General features: G+C 35.6%; 1 protein-coding gene across 2 annotated transcripts in view; it reads left to right on the top strand.

Moving 5' to 3' along the window:
- VWA8 (von Willebrand factor A domain containing 8) overlaps nucleotides 1-26,830 on the top strand; it is a 379,623-nt gene that overhangs the window by 233,770 nt on the left and 119,023 nt on the right. For both annotated transcript variants that reach the window (XM_003913811.3, XM_021929568.2), the window contains 7 exons: nucleotides 12,285-12,393; nucleotides 14,465-14,603; nucleotides 17,033-17,232; nucleotides 23,617-23,727; nucleotides 24,651-24,715; nucleotides 25,148-25,273; nucleotides 26,322-26,431. In XM_003913811.3, the coding sequence (XP_003913860.2) occupies nucleotides 12,285-12,393; nucleotides 14,465-14,603; nucleotides 17,033-17,232; nucleotides 23,617-23,727; nucleotides 24,651-24,715; nucleotides 25,148-25,273; nucleotides 26,322-26,431 (860 nt within the window). The remainder of the gene's footprint in view (nucleotides 1-12,284; nucleotides 12,394-14,464; nucleotides 14,604-17,032; nucleotides 17,233-23,616; nucleotides 23,728-24,650; nucleotides 24,716-25,147; nucleotides 25,274-26,321; nucleotides 26,432-26,830) is intronic.

Raw genomic sequence — 26,830 nt, 5'->3', positions numbered from 1 at the left:
GTTGAATTACTATGAGTATTACTATTTCATAATCCAGTGCACACCATTGTACGAACATGAAAACCACATAAAGAGATAATGTACATTTAGTTGATATGTTCTTATTTCCGTACTATATAGTTTTCCTTATGATAATTTTCTAAATTTATGATCATGTTAACTAGAGAGATTTTTGGTTACTTATGTCAGCTTCATAGATGAAAGAGGTAGTAAGAACTGGTGGGTTTATTTCATGCGAGCTAGTTGCCTACCCTTTATTTTACAATCATAGGCTGCTACTTAATGTTAGTTAAGAATCTTGCACATATGGTGTTGACCAGAAAAGTAATTGACAGAATTTTTCAGTAGAGTAATTAAGTCAGCACAAATTCACTAGAAAATAGTTTTCAATATGCCTAACTTACGGATAATGCATCTAATACCATCTTTGTCTATAAAAATAGTTAATTATAAATTCATAGGGGATAATAATCACTTTTAAATTACTGTTCAATTTTAGCCCCAAATAGGAGACACTATCTTTCTGTAGAAAAAATGTATTAAATGTAAATATAAATCACTGATTATATATAAATATAAGTCAGTGATTAGCAAAAAAAAAAAGGTGCATATATGTATATATAAAATCTCCAAGGTGTATACTCATCCACATTTATTGATTCTTTGAAGTCATTATAAAAATTTGTCAGGATATATGCCAATAGACATAAATTATTAAAGTATCAGGAACTTCTAAAAGAGAAACAAATATTTCCCTTCTGTGTTAAAAGAACAAGATGGACTTAGCTTAGAAATTATATTATCCATGCATTGGTTTATATTATTAATGAATAAGTAAATTATTTTCCAGAAAAATGACCGGGTGGCAATTGCAAATGCACACATCTTTTTGGCACAATGCTATTTTATTGATTGATTAGCAGTCCTTATGGGCATTTGAAACTATGTCAGTAATTTAATGGGTATAACATATTGTCTGTATAAGAGAGTTCAAGAAATTCTCTTTAATATGCAAGATTTCTATTAGAAATTTTCTTTAATATGCAAACTTAAGTTATTTACTTCCTTTTTGTAAACTCTCTTTATTTTTAGCTGGAAATAAGATGGCTTTTATTACCATTAACAAATTTATATAATTAGAGTACTGACTTTATGGGAACTAAGCTCGTGATTTTAAAACAATTTCTTTTTCTACTCTTGTACGACTATAAATAAAAATTAAAATACATGTTAATTGGTAAGGTTAATCATGAGAAAATTTTTACTTCGAAAGCAATTTTAGTTTCTAAGGAAGAAACTAAAAATGGTTTAACTTATTCATTGTCATCCTCAGTTCTAAACAGAAAAATTCTTGCTATGGCAAGTTAATTCTAACTCTAGTACTTATGAGTAGAAGCAAAAGTACTTTGAGCCTGGAAACAAGTTGGTGACACTCTTGCGTTACAAGGGGATGGAAACAACTAGTTGTCCCCCAACCGCATATAGCTAGAAATAGACTTAAGCAGATGTGAAGGAAGAGTGAATTTTCCTTTTAGAAGGAGCTCATAGTAGGTTATAATTTCCACGGTCATTCAGAGCAATTTTTTCCTCATCTGTTAATTGCAATAACTTAGGCAACTTAAAAGTAGTGTTCTTTTATTGCCCTTCACAAAATTCACAGGTTCCATAGCAATTTCTATCAAATTATCAGCCTTGTACTTAGAGAGAGTAGGATGACGAAGTGAACAAAGTAATGGCCTGGGAATTTAGCAGTTAGTCATATGTTCACCTGTCTACCTGGATCAGACATGGAAAAACAGGTGAAAAGAGCCCTCAAAGAGCTCACCATTCTGTTTTGGTCATTGGAATTTAGAGAAGTTACTTAACTAATTCTCTATTGGTATAGAGGGCCTTTTCTTATAAATAGCATATCTATTGATTTTTTAAAATATTTAAAAATATTTTTAAATATTTTAATATTTTAAAATATTAAGTACACTGGGAGAAATTATTTTTAAAAATATTTGATTTACCATCTAAATCAGGACATTTTTGAGAAAGGCAGGGGGAGCTGTTGACAATAATTCTATAAAAAGAGTGTAAAATAAGACTGCCCTGGCCAAGCCAGAATATGTGATTATCTTCATTGTAGATCATCAGTAAGGTTCCTTTCTATTCTAACATCCTTTGAATTTTAATATATTCTTAATGTTTATCTCATCTGTAAAAACAAACATAAAAATATGTGATACTAATACTTTTCATTCCCCTTCTCTGCCCCTGCCCCCCAAGTAGTGTACTGTTGATGGTAATCACATAGACCGCTGAGAAGTTAGTCTTCCCCATGCAGTCTTTGATTTCACTTTGACTTTTCTAGACCTTTTGCTAAACCAATTCTTCTAGGCTGCTTCTACCCAGCTCTGCAGGTACTGTTAGTGGGGAAGATACACATTGGATTTCAGTTCCTAAGGAAGAAGGATAAAATGGTTTAAAACTATTAGTATCTTTTTGCCCTGAATGAACAGTTCTCACTACAACTTAATTTTCATGTTCTCTAATCCAACTGCAATGCCTATTGATGGGAGTAAAGTTACACTGAAACTAGAACAAGATGATCATACCCACACTCAGGGTGGGGATGGAAAGATAATTGGCCACCCACTACATATAGCTAAAAACAGATATAAGGCAGATGTTCTAGAAGGGGGAATTTTTTTACATGGGCCGAGATAATACTAAACCACTGTTTGTGTAGTTGTCTGTAGCACCTTCTTCCTCAACTGAAATCAGAATATACTCGTCTGTTCAGTAGTGGTGATGTTATTTTTGTGTTGTTTTGCAAAATTCCCAAAAAGAGAGATGCTGTCACTTTCCCTTTTGTTCTCCTAAAGAGTGCAGCGATGTTATCTATCTCACAGGTCTCTGCACATTTTTTAGAGGCCCAATGTGATGAGGTGAATTTAACTTGTCTTCTTTAGTAAACTTTTGCTAAACCTGGTATTTTTAGACTGAGCCTTATTAGGTGGTTATTTTATTTTACTTGATCCTGCAATAATGGAGCTCTTCTTCCTTATCTACAAATATATTCCCAGACCTTAGTAGCAGGATCAGAATTGGCTACCTAGACCCCGCCCACCCACTGCGTTTGCCCCTTTCCACTAGTACTTCCTGAGGTTTGTTATTGCTCTTCTTGTAAATTTCTAATATATGGGAAAGGACATGCCAAGAGAAGGCAAACATAGCTAAATAAGGAAGTACACTGGGAGAAATTATTTTTAAAAATACGAATATTATGCTTTATATGGGAGTTGAATTTAATTCTGTGACATTTGTCCTATAGAGAAACAACTGTATGCCATCTATGAATCAAGAAAAGATGATCATCCTCACACTCAAAATGGGGATTTGTCCTATAGAGAAACAAGACAATTAATGCTGTATGTGTGTGTTGCATGTATTAATGTCATTTTGTCAGTATTGTAGGGAGAGATAGGAGGATTTACGTTAAAATTGAAACTCTTGAATTTTAAACGTTATTATTGGAAATATCTTTGTAACATATATATTTTAAGAGAATTAGGTCCAAACATCCAACCAAAGCCATAGATTATCTACTATACTTAAATATAGACAACTATAAATATAAACTTTAAAGCAAAGTTTGCCTGTTTTTTCCTCAAGTGAACTTTTATGTCTGAACTTTCTTTTATTTGGGAATAAACATACTGCTAGCACATTAGCACTTCCAGATTAAAAAGTGTGTTTCAGAATAATTTATGAAATCTGCTATACTGGGAAAACATTTGTTTTAAAGAAAGAAAAAAAAATGCTGTCTTTTCCACCGAATTTCCATTTTAAGAAACTTATACACTATTTTATCTTAAATTTGTATGTCACTCTTACTTTATAGTTCTTAAGATGGGAAAATTGTCATTTCATAGATCAACAATGAAATGTAAATACTTCTAAATATAATTATAACAACAATGTTATGATTATATTTCATAATAATGGTAATAATGATGGTAGTACAATAATATTGATGATGGTAGTAGGAACATTTATAGATAACTAAGTACCAGACATATTTCCAAGTACTTTCTTTACATAAATTTATATAATCCTCACAGCAGACCTATGGCATATATATAATATTATTGCATCTTGTAGATGAGGAATTTGAGGCACAGAGAAGTTACATAGCTTGCTGGAGGTTAGAAAGCAGGGGTAGAGCTGGGCTATATGTAATATTCCAATTCTAAGGATGATATAAACAGATTGATATGTAGATGATAGGGAATTTCTAAATCAGATTAGTTATTTAGATATTGAAAATTATCATTAGTTTTGGCTTAAAAGGACCTTGGGATTTTTAGTAACCAACTTGGAACTCATCATTGACCATGATGTCATGTACATATAATATACAAATTCTTATTCTTCAAGGAGTTACAACAGATTCAGATGCTTCGATTTTAGCCATAGTTCAAAATGAAGAGTAACCACAAAGCAGATAAATAGAGACTTTTGGCACAACAGAGATCATTTTGGAGACCTCTTCATTCTCATTTAATTTTTCTTTTCTTGTGACATATGCAGGATCAAGAAATAAAACACAAGGTGATTCACTTAGAAAAATAAAAACCTTAGAAAATTTTGTATGACCACCATATATAAGAAGTATACTAGCCATCACTTCTTGATTTGGAACACAAATTTATAGACTCTTCTCAAAGATTGTGGTAATTTTAAGAATAAGCATACAGAAAAATTGTCTCTATCCTCTGAAGTTACCTTCATGTGTTTTTCTCTCCCTGCCTTCTCTAGGAGACACACATTCTATAAAATATTTAAATATTCATTCTCTGTGCTCCAAGTTCTTTGCCCTCAATTCTGTTAATATTTGAGTATTACTCCTGATTAAAGTAGCTGAGATTGTGTTTTCATTTGTGTGTACTTCAGTGTGTGTTACAGGATTGTACTTAGTATTTATCTTTTCAGAGCAGTGCCAGATGTGCATATTTGCAGATAGAAAGCTTCATCTCTTTTGAATTTGTCCTTGAAAGGATATCTGCCTAGAATTGGTTTTCTGCTTTAAAAGTTTACATAGTTTTGCCATCAATAGCAGCTGCTACTTCTCTAACAGAGAACAACTATGGAGTCTTCAAAGTATCAGAGGCATCAAAAAGAACATCCCTGCCAGGGCCTCTCTTTGGAATACTTCTATTAGATTTCTCTTTGAAAGTCCGAATGATTATCAATTTACTGTTTATCATACTAACATAAAATATTCTTTGTTTAAAGTTTTGTGCCTTTCTTTCATTTTCCCAAACTATTATATGCCATAATTTTCCTTTTGTAATCATAGTTTTTTCAAATAAGTTCATGATGTTGATCATGGAGTTCTGAGGTGTACAGTTCCACTCTGAATGACTATTTAATTTCATTTCAGAAAAGAGCTGTTAGTTTCAAAAATGATCAGGTCTACTTAATGACACCTCAAAAGTGTCATAAGCAGAAGAGTGGTGATGAGTTTTATATTGTCATAGTCTTTGCCTTGTATTCTCTTGGCATATTATGAAGTAGCTTCACAGCTATTCCATTTGCTTTTAGCTCATTTATGGGGATACAAAAAATAAGAAAATATCAAATCTACATAGAAACTTTCAAGATCTGTGAATCTTCTCTCATGCATGCAGTAGCACAGAATGATTCTTGATCCCTTAAGCATTTAAAAGTGATGTTTTATGAGAGCCTGTCTCCTAGCTGAATAGAAATCACCAATCCCCACCTGTAGCTATCATTTCTAAATAAACCTGCAAAGTAGAGTGCATCATTCGTTGAGGCTTGTAAGTGAAGGAGATGGTTGACATGTAATCAGAATGCAAAGCGAAAATTTACCATAGTAGTTTGCAAATTGCCATTGAGATGAGAAACAAGCAAACATTCTTTCATTTACCAGACACTTACTTAGTGGTAAACAGCGTATAGGGAGTGTGAATTACAAAGGTGATGAAGACTTATCATCTGCCTTCGAAGCCATCACAATTAACTGGGAAAGCTGTCAAGTGAAAGATTGACTTGTAGCCAGGAGTGGTGGTGCATGCCTGTAGTCCCAGCTACTCAGGAGGCTAAGGCAGGAGGATTCCTTGAGCCTACAAGTTCAAGGCTGTGGAGCACGATGATTGCACCTATGAAGAGCCAGTGCACTCCAGCTGGGCAACATAGCTAGACCCTGTTTCCTTAAAAAAAAAAAAAAGAGAGAGAGAGAGAGAGAGACAGAGTGACTCATGTGAAGTTAGAGCCCCACAAGAGGGAACCAAGACTCAGGATTGTAGCCATCTGCCCTGGGGAAGAGTCAGTGAAGAGAGAGAGGCTGAATCATTAAAGTATTCTCCAGGCAAATAAAGAAGGGAAGAACACTGGAGACATTTTAAGAAAACATGGTGCATTTTGGAAACTAAAGACTGTTTGGCAACTAACTCAGGGTTAAGTGAGAGCATGCTGAATGGTGAGGCTGAAAGAAAGAGATCAGAGTTTCAATCAGAGAACAACATGGTTACCTTTCTAATTTAAAAAGACTCCTCCTCTTTGGTTTTCTAAAGGTAATAAACTGAAAGGCGGTGAACCTAAAGGCAGGAAGACCTGTTGCAAAGCAGTTGCAGTAACCCAGGTGATGAAGAATGAGGCCCACATTGTGGTGGTGGCAATGAAATAGAAGTACAACAGCAAGAGAGGATTAGGTGGCAGAACTGATGGATTCTGAATACTAGAGATCCAAATGAATAAGATGTAAAGCTTACACTCGATGCATTAACACTCTAGTAAGGAAAACATGTAAAACTACCAACCTTATTATGCAATGTTATATTCAAAGTGCTATATTCACAGTAGGGTTTTCATCCTGTGAGTCCTTCTTGTGAGAAATACAGGAAATTTGTCTCTGGGAAAGTTTTCAACAACTGGGAGAGTTTCAGTCCCAGTTATCTTGTTGTGGATGATTAGAAAAGGAAAGAACGTAAGATTAGAAAATACTAAGATGCAGCTGATAAAGCAGATGGCAGAAAGAGAGAAGACATTTTTTCAGTGAAACGTGAAGAAAGATTAAGGAAAGGAAACCCTGGCCCCAGAACTGTAGTCTTGCAACTTCCGTGAGGAGGAAGAGAGCCAGAGATGTGTGGAGCAAGCTGACAACATCTGCATTGGCACTGAGTGACGCTGGGCAACAGCACTAGACTACAGTGTCATTCTGGGTATCGGGGAGTATATTTGAGAAGTGCCTGCCAAGAATAGCAAATTTCCCAAAATCTTCCATCTCATAAATCTAGATTACTCTGCATTTCTGTGATCTCTTCTGGACCTAGGTGGCAGAAGTATACAAGTCTAAGTTATGAAGTGGAAGCCCTAATTTCTAAACGCAGAACCAAGCACAGAAAGGGAAAATATGTACAAATACTCACATATACGTCATTTGTAGCAAAGCAAAATTAACTTACCAACATCCTGTGAGACCGTAGGGAAGTGACATTCTGAAGTTTCTAGCAAATAAAGGAACATATTACTGGGAATTAATAATGGTATCCATTGTTACTAAAGTATGTAAAGGGGCATCTCTCTTTAATGTGCTGGCTTTTTCTTTTAGTACATATGAAAATATTTTAAGGGATTTCTTAGTTCTGACCTGCTCTCTAAATTTTTTTCTCTCTCAGGTCTTTAATGTGAAAATTACAGATTCTGTAGAACTTTATTCTAAGAGTTTCTAGGAGTTTTGTATGTATAAATTTATGTGGAAACCCAGAAATGTAAGGAATTCATTTTTCCCAGAAAGGAATATAGAGGAGTGAGGAGTAATGCAAGTGGGAGTAACATTTGAATTGGCACTTGGGAATAAGAAGGATTTCACCAAGGAGGCTGGAGCAGAAAGGAATTCTAAGTGGAGGTAATGGCCTCCTGGAAGCATGAAAATGCATAGCATGTTCAGGAATAGCAAGTAAGAGTTTGAGGTAGCTGAGACTGAGAGGAAGGGATGAGCACAAAGCCAGAATTATTAGTCAGGGCTATTCCATGAAAGGCTCCAGTGAACTTTGTTGGACAACCCAACTTAATTTTTGCCAGAAGTTAGATTTAAAACATCAGGAATGAGTGAGGCCTGCTAAAATTGCAGTTGTTATTTTTCTTTTCAAAGATGGTAGTAATTGTTGAATTTTTGGAAGTTGGTGGAACAGCCCTGAAGGGTTCCATTATTCCCATGAAAATTAGTAGTTCTTGTGGTAAGGAAATGTTTTAGGAATTGTTGATAATAGGTATGTCAACAACTTCCAATTGCATAATGCCCCTAGAAAGATCCAAATCTTTTTCATGTGTTTTCTTTCATATTCCAAAAATAGTGTTGGCAAATGTTCAGAGAAGGCAGAAATTTGCCAGAACATACTCTTTAAAACCCAGCTCACCAATTTATGGAAGCAATCTTAGACAAATCTCTTGCATGTCATTCAGACTATAGTACTTGACTTTGGTGTCCATATGCATCATGTTATGAATTGTATGTGTGTTTAAAAAAAAAAAGAAAACCTTTTTTATTCTTTCTGTAACTTGCTCAAGTACTATAATTTGACCTGAGTCATAATTGCAATACTCACCTTTCTTTTAGTCCAAACTTTTACTTCCAGATCCTTATTATCATTTCCACAAGGGATTAAGAAACACCAAACATAGGAACTAAATACTTCGCTGTTTTAAAAAAACATAAATTCATGAATGACATTGAAGATAAAAAGCAGTGCTATTTATGGGCCTTAAGTTCCTCCTCCTTCCCCATGAAATCAAATTCACACATCATTCTAGCTGGGACTTTAACAAAGTTAAACAATACAAGTGACAAAGTCTTAAAGCCATGGAAAATGCCATTATTGTTTTAATCAGATATTAAAACTTAAGTCTGGTCAGAGTTGGATGACATAGTTCACTAAGAGAATAGAGGGGCTTTTGCTAACTGGTTATTTAGAGTTTCCCCTAAATTAATGTTGATTATGTTTCAAATTCCAAAGCTTGCTCACGTACCGAAATATAATATAATGCTTCCGCTTTCCCCTGACTACTAACTTACCAAGGGAGAGAAAGTTAGTAATGGTCAAATTTTCCCACAGCTTATTCGGAGGTCTTAGTAGTAGAAAATAAATGAGGGGCTTGGGTTTACCTCAGTTTGGCCAACCTAGAGCCTACAGTAATAGTCCAGAAACAATAATACCCCATGTTACCAAGGGACAGAATGGTGTCAGTTTGATTGTGTAACTCCAGGACACCCTGTGTTATGTGTCTTTCAGTTTAGTTATTATTGCCAATAGCATCATGTTATGTGGTTCTGGAATAGATTCTATATAGGGTACCTGAAGGTCCTTCCCATACCCTGCCAACCAAACAGCCAGTGCTATTTTTATATAGAACCAGGCATCGTATAATTTCCATGACTGTTATTTAGAATGAGTTGGCAAGTTCAAACCAGATTTTATGAACATGCCTGGCATTGTCAGTAAAACCTGAAAGTTGAGCAAAGTTACTTTTCCTCAAATGGATGAAGGGGTTTTTTTTAAAGCATTTGTATGATAGTTTTGTAAGATTTATGAAAGAATATATTAGATCAATTTTTTAGGCTAGGTATCAACCAAAGATCATTTAATTAATGATCTCCCCTGAATTAAATTAAATTTCAAGATGTGAAACTGTTTCTGTTGTCTTCAAAGAACCAATTTGGGATGTATCCAGAGTTTGTTTTTATATGCTTTAATAAAGCATGTGTATCTATCAGGGAATCTGTTCTGTTGGTAAGTATAGATATTTTCATTCTGATTATTTATTTTCACTTCAGAGTATCAAGACAATGCAAGACTATAAAACTTACCAGTGACACTCCTCTCTACTCTCTTCCTTGATCATCACAGACTCCCCAAGCTGTAAGGAACTTTACAGATCATTCCCTTCATTTCACAAATGAAGAAATTAATATCAAGCAAAGTCAAAAAGGCGAAAAAAGAAAGAAATTAATACTTAGAGAAAACGATGGACTTTCCCCTTCCCAAGTTTATATAGCAGGTTAATAAAAGAACTATAACTAAAACCCAAATCTCTTGCAGTCTGTTACATTATGTCTTCTATGCTGGCAGAATATTAAGTGTATCTGTTTCTTTTATTTTTCTGTTTCTACATTTGGAGCCCCAATTCTCCTTCGGTGAACTGCTGAAAGCAAGTGTAAAATAGAGTTTATTCCCTAGACTAAAAGAGAGATCCCAGTCTATGTTTTCAAGATCTGGCCTGTTAACACAGAAATGTATTTTTATTACATTCAAAAAAAAGAAAATAGTAATTGTAAGACCCCTTTATTCCCCTAATTCAGTACCCTCCTCCTGACCCCCTGCACACACACATTCTTTCCTGGTAAAAAGATGGGAGTAAGTGGGTCACCGATTGAGATAATTGTCCAGATACTTAAAATATATTTTAGACGATAGATTCAAAAGTGTGTGTGTGTACTTTTGAGAGATTTATGTCATATGACTTAGAAGAATTTCAATGTTAGTTTCTTTTTAATTTCTTTCCTCTTGTGATAAACATTAGCATTCAAAAGGGACGAAAAGCATATTCTACTAGAATGTTTGCTTCCATTATTTTATGCAAAAAAAAATCTTAGCCTTACATGATCTTATTAAGCATATGGAAATATTATGTCAGACTACTTTTTTACTGTAAATAAAATAATTTCTCAATATAAACATGTGTTCTTTTAATGATCATCAAACTCATTCCAAGGATACATTTCAATTTGTAACCATGTGCATTTTATTTTTAGAGAGCTTTTAACTCTGAATCACTAAATTTCTAATGCATTAAATGACAAATCAATGGTTCCTATTTTAAAGACTTGAATAAAAGATAGTATGATTAAAAAGTGAAGACTTGGCTTACACTTGTAATCCCAGCACTTTTGGAGGCTGAAGCAGGAGGATCACTTGAGTCCAGAAGTTTGAGACCAGCCTGGGCAACACAGCAAGACCCTGTTTCTACTACTTCTACTAAAAATTAAAAATAAAAAAATTAGCCAGTCATAGTTTTGCATGCCTGTAGTTCCTGCTAATCAGGAGGACGAGGTGGGAGGATCATGAGTCCAGAAGTTCAAGGATGCAGTGAGCTGTGATTGCACTACTGCCCTCCAGCCTGGGTGACAGAGTGAGACCCTGTCTCAAAGAAAAAAAAATGAAGACTTAAAAAAAATTATCTGCTGTTTTATACTTTAGTATTGCCATGTTGGTTTTGGCAAATCACCTTATCTGAAAGTCATTTTAAATAAAAGGGAATCTAAATACAGAATGATTGCATTAGAAATCAGCATATAGCTCCCTTGGTGGGTTAGTGCTGAAAGTGGCCCCACAGGTGCTTCTGGATTCCAGTAATGCTCTACCTCTTTGGGTACTGGTTACACATGCGTGCAGAGCTGACGTATTTATCTGGACATTTTAGTATGTACTTTATGTTTTAATTCAAAGTAAAAAAATTAAGATGCCCAAATAAAGCCTATGAAACTTGCCGTATACAACATACAAAGTGAGACTAGTAGTATCGTGTACTCTTTATTATTTGATTCCAAATTTAAAAGAATAGGCTGGGCGCGGTGGCTCATGCCTGTAATCCCAGCACTTTGGGAGGCCAAGGCAGGCAGATCACCTGAGGTCGAGACCAGCTTGACCAACATGGAGAAACCCCACCTCTACTAAAAATACAAAATTAGCCAGGCGTGGTGGTGCATGCCTGTAATCCCAGTTACTCAGGAAGGCTAAAACAAAAGAATTGCTTGAACCCAGGAGGCGGAGGTTGCGGTGAGCCTATATCGCACAATTGCACTACAGCCTGGGCAACAAGAGTGAAACTCCGTCTCAAAAAAAAGAATAGACTGAAAAAATTGATAGATTGCTCCAATTTTTAGAAAAAGTTTTCCTATACTCTACCAGAAACGTAGATGTTAAATTACTACAATTCAAAGGAGTATGTATGTAAATCAATTCTATTTGTCATTAAGGTAAAAACAGGACCTTGCCTTACCTTCTGAGTTTCTGAAATGTGGGATCTTTTTTGTCTTAAAGTATATTTTAAACATGATTTTATACACTGTCTTTTAATGAAATGAAGTATAACTCACTTCTAAGTAAAGCGTTCTTCAAATTTATTTGTATGGTTGGTAATAGATGGCTTGTTATTTTTTTTTCTGTGACTTGGATACAAAAAGAAATATTTACTTTGCAAATCATCCTTAACAGGTTGCCTCTGCCAGAACAGACGTTCATGGGCTACTGGACAATTGGTCAGGCAAGAAGTGGGATGCAAAAACTCTTGTGTCCAGTGGAAACTCATCATATAGACATAAAGGTTAATATCATCATTATTTTCTCTTAAAATATTGAACCTTATAAATTTTGCTGTATCTTCCCTGGAGATAATCCAAACAATCTCAGAAATGGTTTGTTCTGATGTTATTTTAGCTTCTGCTCTAACTTTCTGATCAGGCTGGCCTCTCAGTAGACAATTCCTAAAGGCTAGATAGAATTTCTAAAGAGCTAATTGGATGATGAGAGTCAGGTATGTTACATATTTTCCTAGGAAAGTTGCTCTGTGATATTTGTCTTATGCTAATAGGATTAAAACTTTGTGCTTTTTGATTTTTGGCCTCTTTAGCCACACATTGTTGCCAGGTTCAGGCTTCATATGAAAGGAAAAGAAAGAACTATCAGTCACTAGTTGCAATAGCAGTCCCTCTAGGTATTTCAAGCAGAAAGGAATTTACTGTGAGAAATTAGATGCTTGTAAAATCATTAGAAAGGGCAGCAGGAACAGAAGTTGAGGGGCAACACTGGACTTGTAATTTCAAGATCAGTATTTCTGCTTCTGCTGCCATTGCTGCTGCTGAGGGCAGCACAGTAGAGCAGCGTCAGCAAACATTTTCTCTAAAGGACCACAGAGTCAATATTTTTTAGGCTTTGTAACCATACAGATTCTGTTGCAACCACTCAACTCTGCCATATAGTGCAAAAGCAGCCTTGGCAGTACGTAAACAAGTGGAAGTGGCTGTGTTTCACCAGAATTTTATTTACAAAAAAAACAGGCTATGGGTCAGACCTGGCCTGCAGGCCCTAGTTTGTCAACCCTTACAGTAAGACAAAGTGAGACACACCCAGACATGTGCTAATCTGACTGTTCATTTTTGTCAGAGCCTCCTTGTCTGCTATTACTGCGGGAAGATGGCCACTACCTCTTTTCTGCCTTCCAGATCTCATTCAAGTGCATTTAATTGGCAAAACCTAAATCATTTCCAGAACGCTTTCTGTTTATTATTATTATTATTGAGACGGCGTCTTGTTCTGTCACCCAGGCTGGAGTGCAGTGGCGCGATCTCAGCTCACTGCAAGCTCCGCCTCCCGGATTCACGCCATTCTCCTGCCTCAGCCACCGAGTAGCTGGGACTACAGGCGCCCTCCACCACGCCCAGCTAATGTTTTGTATTTTTAGTAGAGAGGGGGTTTCACTGTGTTAGCCAGAGTGGTCTCGATCTCCTGACCTCGTGATCCACCCGCCTCAGCCTCCCAAAGTGCTGGGATTACAGGCGTGAGCCACAGTGCCTGGCTACCAGGATCCTTTCTAAAGGGAGTATGAGAAATGCAGTTTCTTACTCCCCTAGCCCCTGAGATATAGACTACATAGAAGAGGGGTGGTGGGCAGGGGACATGGATGCCAATATCTAGTCCAAACATTTTTGATTAAGGGCTGTAGGGCATGCAAATCACTGGAATTTTGCTTACATCTCTAGTGTTCTTTCAAGAAGTCATATCTAAGTACCCAGAACTAATATTCTTAACATTATTAAATTAGGTACTCTGCTTATATTTATATTGAATAATTATCACCATGCGTGAAATACTCTTTCATAAGTAACACTAGTGATTATCAGTAAGTTTGGTTTTTTAAAAAATTTCAAATGCCACATGTTTTGCATTTAATTTAAAATACCCAGGTGTAACCATTACATTTCTGTGTAATGACATAAAAATCCTTCTTCACAATGGAAATGTATCAGGCTCTGGCTCATTCATTTGCAAATTATTCTCCTGGTTTGGACAGCTCTGGGTCCTGAGACTTGGAGTTCAAAACTGGCTCTCGCCTTAGGAAGGAATGAAGAAATGGAAATGCTATGGGATTTTACATCTGGTGTATTTCGTGAGTAAAAAGAAAAAGTGAGAAATTAAATAAGATAGCATATGTGAAAGCATTTATAAATGCAAATGTATTATTATTATTGTTATGAGTACTAAGCCTATCAATAAATTGAAGAAAGAGCAGGATATTAAATACTTGAATTTAAAGTTTATATTTTGGAAGAACTTTAGCTTTTCTACATTTTGGTGACAACCAAAATGTCTTCACTGAGATAACTGCTTTATTGTAGGGTCCAGCACTTATAAATATACAGGAGTATCCAATAGAAAGACATGAAGAAAGATCCCTAAACTTTACTGAAGAATGTGCCTCCTGGAGAATACCGCTGAATGAAGTTAATATAATCTGTGACATTGCTACATCACATGGTATGTCCGCTTATTCTTTTGATCTTTCTTTACTGCATATGTTTTTTTAAAAGAGGGATTAAAATAATCTCTAGACATCAAAAAGTTTATGATAGACTTGGTGTCTGTCATTCTTGGATTGGACAGCAATTATATGTAATTTAGAACTAATTTCCTCTAACAACCTAACAAAATGCTATTGTGGAATCCACATAAGCACTGCTGAGTTTGTATGCATATGTCTGTTTCTCATTACAATTGTAGCACAAAGTTAAACACACCCAGGCATGTGCTAAAAATAGAAGGGAAAAATAAAAAGGAAAAACATTGGGTTTTTTGGCTCAGATTCCAGTTTGGTGATTACATGAACCATGAAAGTAGGGCTGGAGTGATTTGCAGTCATTAAACTTCTAATTGTAAAGGATGGCAAATAAAGAATGTGAATTTTTGGCATCCACACTTCTGGACTGTTGCCATTACCTACTGATTCATGCAGTGGGCCCTGGGTACATTTTGGCAGAAGTTCCTCAACTGCTGTCAGTTACTAAGGTGATATAAACAGAAGTGGTGGCTGGGGGAAGGGAGAGAGTCTCTAACTTGACTAAGATGAGAATTGTTGAGGCAAAAATTGGTATCTTGTTTTTTTGCCTATAAGTTCTATTGATATAGTTTATTCTACAAATCTGCCATTTTAAATAAAAATATGTGCTTTTAAAAATATACAGTTTTTAAAAATTGGTAAAAGATAAATGTCAATCTTGTATCTGTATGTTTAAGACAAAGACTGAACTGCATTTAATGCCTGCAAAAAGAGAAAATAGTTAATGAGTTTATTAAGGACATTTCTGTTAACACTTTTACTATATTCCCAGTGCCCTATATTACGCAGGAAGATGCTCAATAAATGTTGACTAGAACTTATTTGTGTTGATAATGGAAGCATTATAAAAGATCCATAAATTATAAATTCTGTGGTTCTGATAATTGACACTGTAACATCTACAGTTTGCATCGTCTACTAAAAAAGTGTGTCTTTTTCAGTCCTTCTGTTGACTTGTGTTTCTTATCAGTTAGCTTATTTATTTAAATTTACTGTATCTTTATATATATGTGTGATATGTATAATATGTCATTATATATAATATATAGATATGGTACACATGCACGCACACAGACACACACATGTGTTCCCGATTTTTCAGGGTAGTCCCAATTTTTTTTTTTTTTTTTTTTGAGACAGAGTCTGGCTCTGTAGCCCAGGATGGAGTGCAGTGGCACAATCTCGGCTCACTGCAAGCTCCACCTCCCAGGTTCACGCCATTCTCCTGCCTCAACCTCCTGAATAGCTGGGACTACAAGCGCCCGCCACCACACCCGGCTAATTTTTGTGTACTTTTAGTAGAGACGGGGTTTCACTGTGTTAGCCAGGATGGTCTCGATCTCCTGACCTCATGATCCACCCACCTCGGCCTCCCAAAGTGCTGGGATTACAGGCGTGATGTAGTCCCAAATTTAAATGACGTATCTTATTGTCGTATCTCATGTCTTAATTTGGGGTTTGGAAAATATGACCACTGTAAAATAGATACCTGGGTGATAGGTGATGCTGATACCATTTATTATGCAAAAGTAGCTTAATCCCTTGCTTCAACGGTTCCCACATAAGAGATTATGAGAAACTTAGTCCAGAGCCTGGCTCCTCAAAACGGGGGACCTCAAACTAGCAGCATTAGCCTCTCCTGGAAATTTGTTGGAAAGGCAGAATCTGAAACCACGCCCCAAACCTCCTGAAGTCTGCAGTTTTATTAGATCCCCAGGTGATTCATAGGCACTTGAAACTTTGAAGAAGCACTGACTTCTTCAAATGGAAGGAAATGGACTTAGGTACCCAGATTGAAAAGACAGAGATTTTATAGTAAGAAATACTCAAATATGAGCAAAAGTTTGGAAAATAAGATCCATAGAGCTAAGATTTTTTAAATGGAATTACTTATTTACAGCTAGAAAATCTTAAAGAGCTAGTAACTGTCTGGAAAATGCAAGATTAGCAGATAGAAGATGTTGACCAACTGGTGTCCATCTGAACCAACAAGAGAACAGACCTTCACTGTAGCACTAAGCACATTACTGTCATACAAGGAAGAATTTCCTGACATTGAGGATTGTTTAATATTTAATGGTTTTATCACAAGATATTATGACATTCTTTGGGGAACAAATAGATAATCAATTTTTTTCAGATAGATAGTTGTGACCCTATCTACATTTAGGGTCGAAACTAAGTTGCTTGTCATGGTCTTTTCAGCCTAATCAAGCCATGATACAAATCATCTGCTGAGTTCCAACTCCATGTTCCAGCTGTGTATTCATGATTCAGTTTTCACTAGCCCTCTTGGCCAATTAGAAAATTGGTTGCCAGCCACAAAATTAACACCTTTTTGTCATTTCAGAAAATGAGCAAAATACTCTCTATGTCGTTACATGCAATCCTGCTTCCCTGTACTTTATGAATATGACTGGGGAAAGTGGCTTCTTTGTGGACTTTTTTGATATCTTCACAAGAACAGCCAATGGCATTTGGCACCCTTTTATGACAGTGGCACCGCTGGGAAGTCCTCTCAAAGGTCAAGTGGTTCTCCATGAGCAGCAGGTAATGCACACCAGGCTACAATGATGTGAAGAATGACTTACATGAAAGGCAAGGGTGATTAGAAACCTATAACTGAAAAGATGTGCTTTCATGATGATCAAGGAGAGGAGCTGGAGGGGATGGGTCAGGAGTTGCATTTTATCAGTACCACAAAGGCAGGCTAATGTCTTGCTTTCTCTAGAGACTTCAACATGACCTATAAATCTAGAAACAGGTAAGTCAGGGTTTTTCAACCTCGACACTATTGACATCTGAGGTCAGATGATTCTTTGTTATGAAGCTTCCACTCACTTTGGGGAGATAGACCAGTAAACCAACAAATGAACATGCCAGTTTCAGGTAATGATAATTGTTACATATAGAAACAGAGTAATGTCCAAGGGAGTGATGGGGATGGGGTAGGAAGAATTGAGAAAGTGAATGGTATTAAAAAGAGTGCTGAGATATCACCTTTTAGGAGATGACATTTTATCTGAGACCTGAATGACGTTTTTTGGTAGAGACAGCCATGTAAATACACCAAATGGAATACAGGGAGATCCATCAGTATCTAATGATGCTCAAGTTCTGTCCATCATTACTATGGATTAGTGCACTAAGATTGTACTAGTGACAAGCACAGATGCCCGGAGTCAGGCTAAAAATCAAACAAAACATATAGATCAGAAGACAGATTTCAATTAGTGAGAATTCTAAAGGTCTAAGTTAATCTATACAATACCAGTAGAAAGGAACCTAATGTTTTTGTATACCTATTATCAACTAGTATATACCAAGTACTACACTAAGCGTATTATTCATTCAACAAATATATATCATGTGCCTCCTATTGAGGATACTGCAGTGACTAAAAATACCCAAAAACTCTTGTCCTCAAAAGCTTACATTCTGATGTAGGAAGATAGACAGTAAGCAGAATAAGTAATTGTGTCTTAAATTAGAAGGTGAGAAACAGCAGGGAAGAAGATTGCAATTTAAAACAAGGCAGGCAGGGATTGCCTAATTGAAAGGGGGATATTTAAACAAAGATTTTAGAGAGGTGAAGAGGAGAACAGGTATCTGGAAGAAGAGAGTTCTAGACAAAAGGAATAGTAGGTTTAAAGGCCCAGAGACTAGAAACATGCCTCTTCATCTTTAAAGAAGTGTAATGGGGAAGATTGAATAAGAGGGAAGTGCTGGGCGCGGTGGCTCACACCTGTAATCCCAGCACTTTGGGAGGCTGAGACAGGCAGATCACGAGGTCAGGAGATCGAGACTATCCTGGCTAACACGGTGAAACCCCGTCTCTCTACTAAAAATACAAAAAATTAGCCGGGTGTGGTGGCGGGCGCCTGTAGTCCCAGCTACTCAGGAGGCTGAGGCAGGAGAATGGCGTGAACCCGGGAGGTGGAGCTTGCAGTGAGCCGAGATTGCACCACCGCACTCTAGCCTGGGCAACAGAGCCAGACTCTGTCTCAAAAAAAAAAAAAAAAAAAAAAAAAAGGGAAGCAGGAGGAGGTGAGATAAAGAGGTTACACTGTGGATTGGAGTAGGGGCAAAGTGAAGGGGGTGGTGAGAAGCAGGCTGTGTAGAGTAGGGGTTCCTAATGCCCAGGCCACAGACCAGTATTGGCTCCTGGCCTGTTAGGAACTGGGCCGCACAGCAGGAGGTAAGTGGTGGGCAAGGAAGCATTGCTGCCTGAGCTCCACCTCCTGTCAGATTAGCCACAGCATTGCATTTTCATAGGCCCGTGAGCCCTATTGTGAACTGCGCATGCAAGATATCTAGGTTGTGCGCTCCTTGAAGAACCTAATGCCTGATGATCTTAGATAGAACAATTTCATCCTGAAACCACCACACAGCCCCCACCCCCCCTCTCCAGTCATGGGACAGTTTTCCACGAAACTGGTCCCTGGTGTGAAAAAGGTTGAGCACCACTGGTGTAGAGTCTTGTAGGCCGTTGAAGTTTCTGGATCCTGACTATGAGTAAAAGAGGAAGACAGGAGGAGGTTTTGAGCAGGGAGCTAGCATGATTAAAGGATTTCTCTGGGTGCTCTGTGTGAATAGTCTGTAGGTGCTAAGGCACAATGAGGGGGACTAGTTAAGAGACATGGTGGTTTGGAGGAGGATGGGGCTCATAAGCAATGACAGATTCTAGAAATATTTTGAAGGTAGAACCAACAGGATTTCCTAACAATTCCAATATATAGGGTCAGAAAGAGAGTAAAGGACAACCGTAAGATTTAGGGACTGAGCAACTTGAAGTTGCCATTGACTAAGATGGGGAAGGAATCTGGGAGGGAAGCTCAGATGATATTAGATTCAGTTTGAGATGTCTATTAAATATCCACATAGATGATAAGACTGGAGTTCAATAGAGAGCTCCTACCAGGATATACCAGCTTGGGATTCATTAACAAATAAATGTTCTTTAAAGCCATGAGACTGAAAGAACTCACCAAGGGACTGAATGTAGAGAACAGAAGTTCAAACACTAAGACTTGGGGCAGTAAAATTTTAAGAAATCAGGAAGATGAGGAAGAATCAATGATGGAGTTTGAAAATGAGTGACCAGTAGAGTAGATGGATAAACTGAGGAGTGTGTTATCCAGGAATGCAAGTGATGAATGTCTCAAAGATAAGGATCAATTGTTAAATGCTGCCAACATAACATGTAAGAGATTGCTTACTTACTCATGTTATTCTTCCAACTGCCCAGTGAGGGTAGCTCTTAGCCACATTTACATATGAGAGGACTGAGGCTCAGACTTCAAATAACTTGTCTGGCAGGGAAATAGTAGAACTGAGATTCACAGCAGATTGGTTTGACCCTACCAGAATTAAACATCACCTACTCTCTCCCTCACTACAGATTTGGGGGAAAAGATTAGTTTGAAAACTTAACAAGTACTCATAATAGGAAAATATTTTTTAAATGCAGTGTTGTTACTTATGAATATTTAAAGAGCAGAGTGCTACCAAGAAATAATACTTTCACTAATCAAGAGAAAATTATTGCATAATATGTCAGTAGTTCATTGAGGAAATAAGTCAACGTTAACTTTAGTCCGTGCCTCCAGAAATTATCATAAATTCTGAGTTATAAGTGTTTTTCTGATTTTGTTTTTACTTTTTTATTTTTACTTTTACTTTCTCCTAGGAGCAGAATTTATAAATATCCAGATATTGTTTATAAAAGTTTATGTCCTGAAAATTGGAATGAGGGTTTTACTTTATAGATTTTCAACAAAGTATCGATGCCATTGAATTTAACTCTGTAGCCAAAACAATCTGTCATAAAAGGTACATGATATCTTGGTGGTTTGTAATTTAGTAAGTCAGTCAAATTTGGATGAGACTACATTTGGAATATTTATTTAAACAGTCCTGCCACATTTTCAACTGTCAAATTCACTGTCAAATTTACATACACAAATTCTTTAATAAAAGTGCCAGATTTGTAGGTTCTCAGCAAGAGTTTTATTTTCTCAAAAGATCCAATTATTTGGTAACATTGCTAATTAATACTCTGTTTAATTTCAATTACTTTCATGGAAGAAAATCTGATTTTCATGGTGAAGCTGTGCTTGACTTCCATAGCCATCACCTTGCCTCCTTATATGCTGCCTTGCTTATCCCTTTGGCCACAGTTTCAAGTTTTCCAGAAAACTGCTTCGGAACCCTGAGCAGACCCGCACACCGTGTCTGTATACTTCCTCTCTACCTGTCCTCTAAACTGCCTTCTCTTTTCCCAGAGAGGGTATCTTAACTATTTTATAATATACCCCTGTCAAGATGTCAGACCTGTACAATTCCATGTGAACAGCACAGAGCTGTGAAATTTAACAACTGATAAATAATTCTAGTGGAATGAGAAATAAGTAGACTGCCATCAATTCCTTCTTCTTCATTCTACCCTAACTAAAAATGAAGCAAAAATATTGTAGAAAAGTACTTCCATGAATTTGGCTATTCCTTGTCTTTTTAACATAAATCTTTGCTACAGATGCATGTCCCTGGTTAGTTTAAGAAGTTGTTCAAAAATTCCTTGCTAAAATAAAATCTTAAGTAAGAAAAGGGAAACTTTGTCATGCCTAAAAATAAAGACCCTCCCCTTCCCCCACTCCCCATGAGATTATTTATTACATCTGTACAAAGTTTAGAATTTCAGATTTAGGGACATTGAGGTCATCCAGAGGTTACTTTTCTCCCAGTCAAATACAAACATAATAAAATTGCTCACTTGCGTCTCCTCCCTGCCCCCCTTAAAGGAGTGCCAAAGCCACAGTTACATGTACTCATGTATGACGCAAAATTCTATTTTTAAACCCAGACAGAATCTATCATTAGTCATTTACAGAAGGAAACCATTAACATCTAAAAGGATGGAGCAACAGAACTCCTTCATGTTGCCAATTGCTTATAAACTAATTCTAAATACAGCAGTGGCTGGAAATATATGTTTTCTGTCACTTAGAAAGACATAGTTTTTCAGTTCACTTATGCCATGTTATGAATATGTAAGTATTAGACCCTAAAAAGGTAGAAAAATGGAAGACGATACTAACTTATTTTTATACTTGATCATATTTGTTTAATCAACTGCTTATTCTTATGCTTACTCATTTTTAGGCATGAAACATTTTTAGGACTTCCTTTTGCTTACAAAGGCTAATATTATCCCAAATTGCTTAAGTACTAAGAATTCATTTTAATGTTGTACATATTTATTATACAATAAAGATTTTTTCCATCAAAAAATACTTATTCAAAAAATATTTAATCTAGAATGGAGATTGTAAATTTTTAACTTAATTTTATTTTTTTCTTAAGAAAACCTCTAAGGTATCATTACCATTTTCAAAACTGTCAAATAGTGGTGAATGATACTTGTTATATGTTAATTTTTAAAAGAATATTTCTAACACACATTCTTAATGGAGAATTATATCTTATACAGAATGATGCATTCTAAGGGTGATGTTTATGAAAGAAATTAAAGCTTTGTTAACATGATCAGTAAAATTTTTTAATACATCTAAAAATCAGAGTATATGGTGTGAGGTGAGCTATATGGTGTGAAGTGAGTTATATGGTGCAAATACTATTTTAATTCTTGAGCACTTCCATAAAATTAGCTTATAAAATAAAATTAAAACCACACTGAGATGCTAGATTTGCAGATGAATCATTCATTTTTTAACATTTCTTCTTATTTCTCTGACTAAATTATATGACAGAAGGCAAGGGTCATGATTAATTCATCGTTGTATTCTTTATATATTAAATATAAGCTCCTCAATAAATATTATGGAATAAATGAACAAACACTTCACAATTTATTGTTTTCTATATTTTTCAAGGTTTGTATTAATTATTCGTGTGCTTTATGACTTTATCTTCTCCAAAAGAAATTCTTCTTGAAATGAAAAGTTCACAAGAGTTAGGATAACTGGAGGAACCCCAAATATAAAATAAAATAAAACAAAGAGAGAAAAGACACCTGCATAACAATGAGGTCTGACAAATAACTTGCAGGTACCTTTTTGCAAACCTGTTAGTCTAATCTTCAAACCTCTTTATATTTTAACTGAAAAACCAACTTCTTTGCATCCCTTTAAAATATTTAATTTTTTTCTGGCTTTCTCAATGTTAAGTTTTTATTTCATGTATTTCAGTTCATATATTTCAACACATAAGGTTTATTTATTTTCTTAAAAAATATATCCTAATTACTGAAAGATTACATCATTGCATAGCTATAATTAATAATGCTGCAGAAATCTGTTGTTTGTACTTTATTATAGCACCAGTTATAAAGGTCCTTCAAGCTTGGTGAATTTCTAAATGAAGGAACACTCATTACTAGCTAGTTTCTTGGAGTCCTGCATATTTTTTGCCAACTCATCTTTATATCTATTTTATACCTATTTTCTAAATTGAACCTGGATTTGTGAAAAAGATAAGTAAGATTTAATTATGCACAATATAAGAGAGCTTTCAACAGAGCATTCTCTAAGTATAATTTTGGTACAGGTAGATGAACTTCTTAAAATCATCAATCTTTGTAGTTTCCTTATTACTAGATAATCAAACAGAATCATGGTTCAACTAGCTTATATTTAAAAGGGAATGGTTGTTACATAAAAATATTTAAAGAGAATACCTTCTGCATCACATATTTAGAAATGTCTTCATAAAACCACCAACAATTTTAAATTCCTCATTAAGAAAAATCATTTAACGTCTTTGTGATATTTCTTAAGTATTACAATATTGTCTTTGTTTTGATTTATCCCTATAACCTTCATTGTCAGGTTGCCAAGAGGTTGCCGCTTTAAAAAATTAAAAAAAAAAAAAAAAAAAAACAAATCTTGAGCTTTTCACTGTTTTTATCATTTGCAGAGTGATGTTATCCTGTTGTTAGATACCACTGGCCGGGCCCTTCGTCGCCTCATCCTCCCTTCAGAGAAACTTACATCTAAGAAACCTTTCTGGTGGAACAAAGAAGAAGCTGTAAGAAACACCACATTTGTCCAGCAAATTGCCAAGGATTTCTATAGCTTTCTAACCAGAAAGATGCATGCATACCCATCCCTTTAAGTGCCTTTGGTTTGTTGTAATGCACAAGAGAATTTCCTGTTACGCACATATAGATTTTAACATGATATATATAACCGTAGATATGTGTATAATTAAATATCAATAACTTCTTTTTATGACATTATACTTGCATGAAGATTTGCCAGGACTGGACTAACAAGAGAAAATTAATAAGTATTTGGATATGGTATTTTTAACAAATTTCTGATCATGAAGTCAATTTAACCTGTTTTCCAGTTATGTAGTTATGTTTTGGATTTATATGATAAAACTGTGAGTATGCTACCTAATTTCCTCTACTAGACAAATACGTGTTTTAGTTTATTAACTAAATTAAACTAGTAAGTAAATAGTTTAGGCCAACACAAGAGAATTTATTCTGCCATTCAGAAAAAAATAATGGTTTTAAAATAAGGTTTACCCTCTGTCCTGCAAGTCAACATACTTAGGTCTTAAAAGACTATGAAAAAAGTTATTTTTTAAAATGTCATAAATGTTTCCTAATATAAGAAACAAAGTGTTTCCCATGTGTTTATTTTATGGTGTAAATTCCATGGTTAATCATCAGATAGCCTGTTATTTCTTAACAATGTTTGGTATTGTTTTTAAAAATTTATTCTGAAGAGGTTTTAGTATATAGTTCACAGTAAATTTTGATATATAGTTTAATCCATTTTACCATAAGAGTCTTAGAGTAGATAAATAGATAGCTTGTTTGAGAATTACATGTTTTACAAGTTGAAGAACTTTATTTTATTTAAGGGGAAGTGGCTAAAGAGAGACATGACTGTATCTGACACATTTAATGTGAATATCTTGTTTTGTTTTGTGTTTAGGAAACTTATAAAATGTGTAAAGAATTTTCACACAAAAACTGGCTGGTATTCTACAAAGAAAAAGGGTGAGCTCTTTATTATAGAAGATTTAAACTGAAGTTCTTATTTGGCCCATTCTATTTCCTGTTTTGATTATACTTGTTTACTATAAAGTGAATGTAACCAAATTATGAATGTTTTAATATAAAAATAACTTTGCCCACATTGCAGAATACTGAAAAACAGACATAAGAAAAGCTAATGCTCACAATTCCATGACATAGCCACTACTAACATGGCAATGGTCACTGCTTTCCATTATTTTTACTTATACACACCCTGACATAGTTTAGAATTTTGCATATCTGTTTTTCTCAATTAACATTTTTCTACATCATTACTCAGTCTTAAAAACATTCTATTTACGGGTTGCATAATGTATCATGAAATGATTATGCCAGATTACTCAACCATTATCCTCACCATTTCCTTTCAGATACAGTTTTCTTCTTTTCCAGGAACAGCCTGACTGTGCTGGATGTTCTAGAAGGGCGAACTCACACCATCTCACTTCCCATCAATCTCAAGACAGTTTTCCTTGTAGCAGAGGACAAATGGCTTCTGGTGGAGAGCAAAACAAATCAGTGAGTGGCTTTATATAGTGTATCATGGAGTATGTTGTAACTCAATCTTATTTATCAATTATCCATCATCTTTACTGTTCTGTCTTTCCCGTGTCTATCTTTTAGCAATTTCTGTGTTTGGCAGCATCTCTATATATGAGACTTATAAGAAGTGAGGCGGGGAGAAAAAATAAATGTCACTTCTCAAAATGGCATTGAAATTAACAGTTAAAAAATCATGACTTTTTCATATGATCCATATTTATTTGGGCTTTTTCCTATTTGTACATTGAGAATTCACTGTATTCTTGCCAAACTGGAGATACTTCAAAGTAGATTTTCCCTTCAAAGAGCCACAGTCTCCATCCTTAGAGCTGTTGCCTTTTTGTAAATTCACAGAGTTCACACCTTAGAAGTTTCTTTCTCTTTTTATCTTGTGTATTCTGGTTTGGATGTGGTTATGTTTATGTTTTTGTTGTCTGACCCATCGGACTGTGCAGTTCTTGATGAAAGACAGTGTCAACTTTGAGCACCTTCCCTCATGCACAACTCCACTAGCTAAGTGCAGACTCTTTCTGCCCCTCTGCTGACAAGCAGAAGTAGCTCATTGCAGAGGATTTCTGCCTATATATACATCCATATTTTAGAAATGTTAAAAATAAGTAGATCAAGGAGATTTCAGTTGTGAGGGCATCTGTCTCTTAGCTGATCACAAATCAGAAGTCATGCTCCCCCTTCCTGGCTGATCAAAGAGTTTTATCAAGAGAAGGCTACATGATAATAAGAGTGTACCCCATTCGAGTTGCTTTCCTCCCCCCGACCACAACCCTTTCTCTTATAGGAAGCACTGGATTTTTGCTTCACATTCATTACTGTATTGCTGTTGTGCACTGCTCTTTAACACAGTGTTGAGAAGTTATTTGTTAATTCATGATGAAACTCTAAAACTTCAAATTATACTGGAACTATAAAGAAGAGGCTGAAGAGAATCTAATTTTTCTTAGTCTGGCCTTATGACTATTAGAAAAAGAAAAATTTCACTTAAGCTAGATGTTTTGTTTGTTTGCAGGAAATATCTTTTAACTAAGCCTGCACACATCGAGTCTGAGGGTAGTGGGGTTTGCCAGTTGTATGTGCTGAACGAGGAGCCGCCCAGCACAGGGTTTGGAGTTACACAAGGTAAATACTATGTCATCTGTGTTTATGACTGTGTGAGTGCATGCTTGTACACATACTGTCCTCTAGAATCATTTAAGAACAAAACATCAGCCTATGTTAAGTTTACACCAAAAGAAAAAACTTAGTCACTACACCAGAAATAGTAAATAAGAATCTACTATCTCAAATTGTCATAAGGAAGTTCACTGTTGTAAGCTCTGTCCTTGAATTTTTTTAACTGACAGATCAGTATTTTTATATACATTTAGATTGCAAGTCTAATTTAGGATAACATCTTTTTTTCTATAGACTATTGGGATTTCTACTTAATTTATCACAGTTTTGGGGGATGAATAGTACTTATGAAAAAAATCTAAAACACCATTGCCAACACTTGGTTGGGTCAGTTTTCACATCTTT

Source organism: Papio anubis, chromosome 15 (genome assembly GCF_008728515.1).
Source record: "Papio anubis isolate 15944 chromosome 15, Panubis1.0, whole genome shotgun sequence".
Lineage (NCBI taxonomy): Eukaryota > Metazoa > Chordata > Mammalia > Primates > Cercopithecidae > Papio > Papio anubis.
Note: the sequence above shows the minus strand (reverse complement) of the source record. Positions and strands in the feature narration are given on the sequence as shown.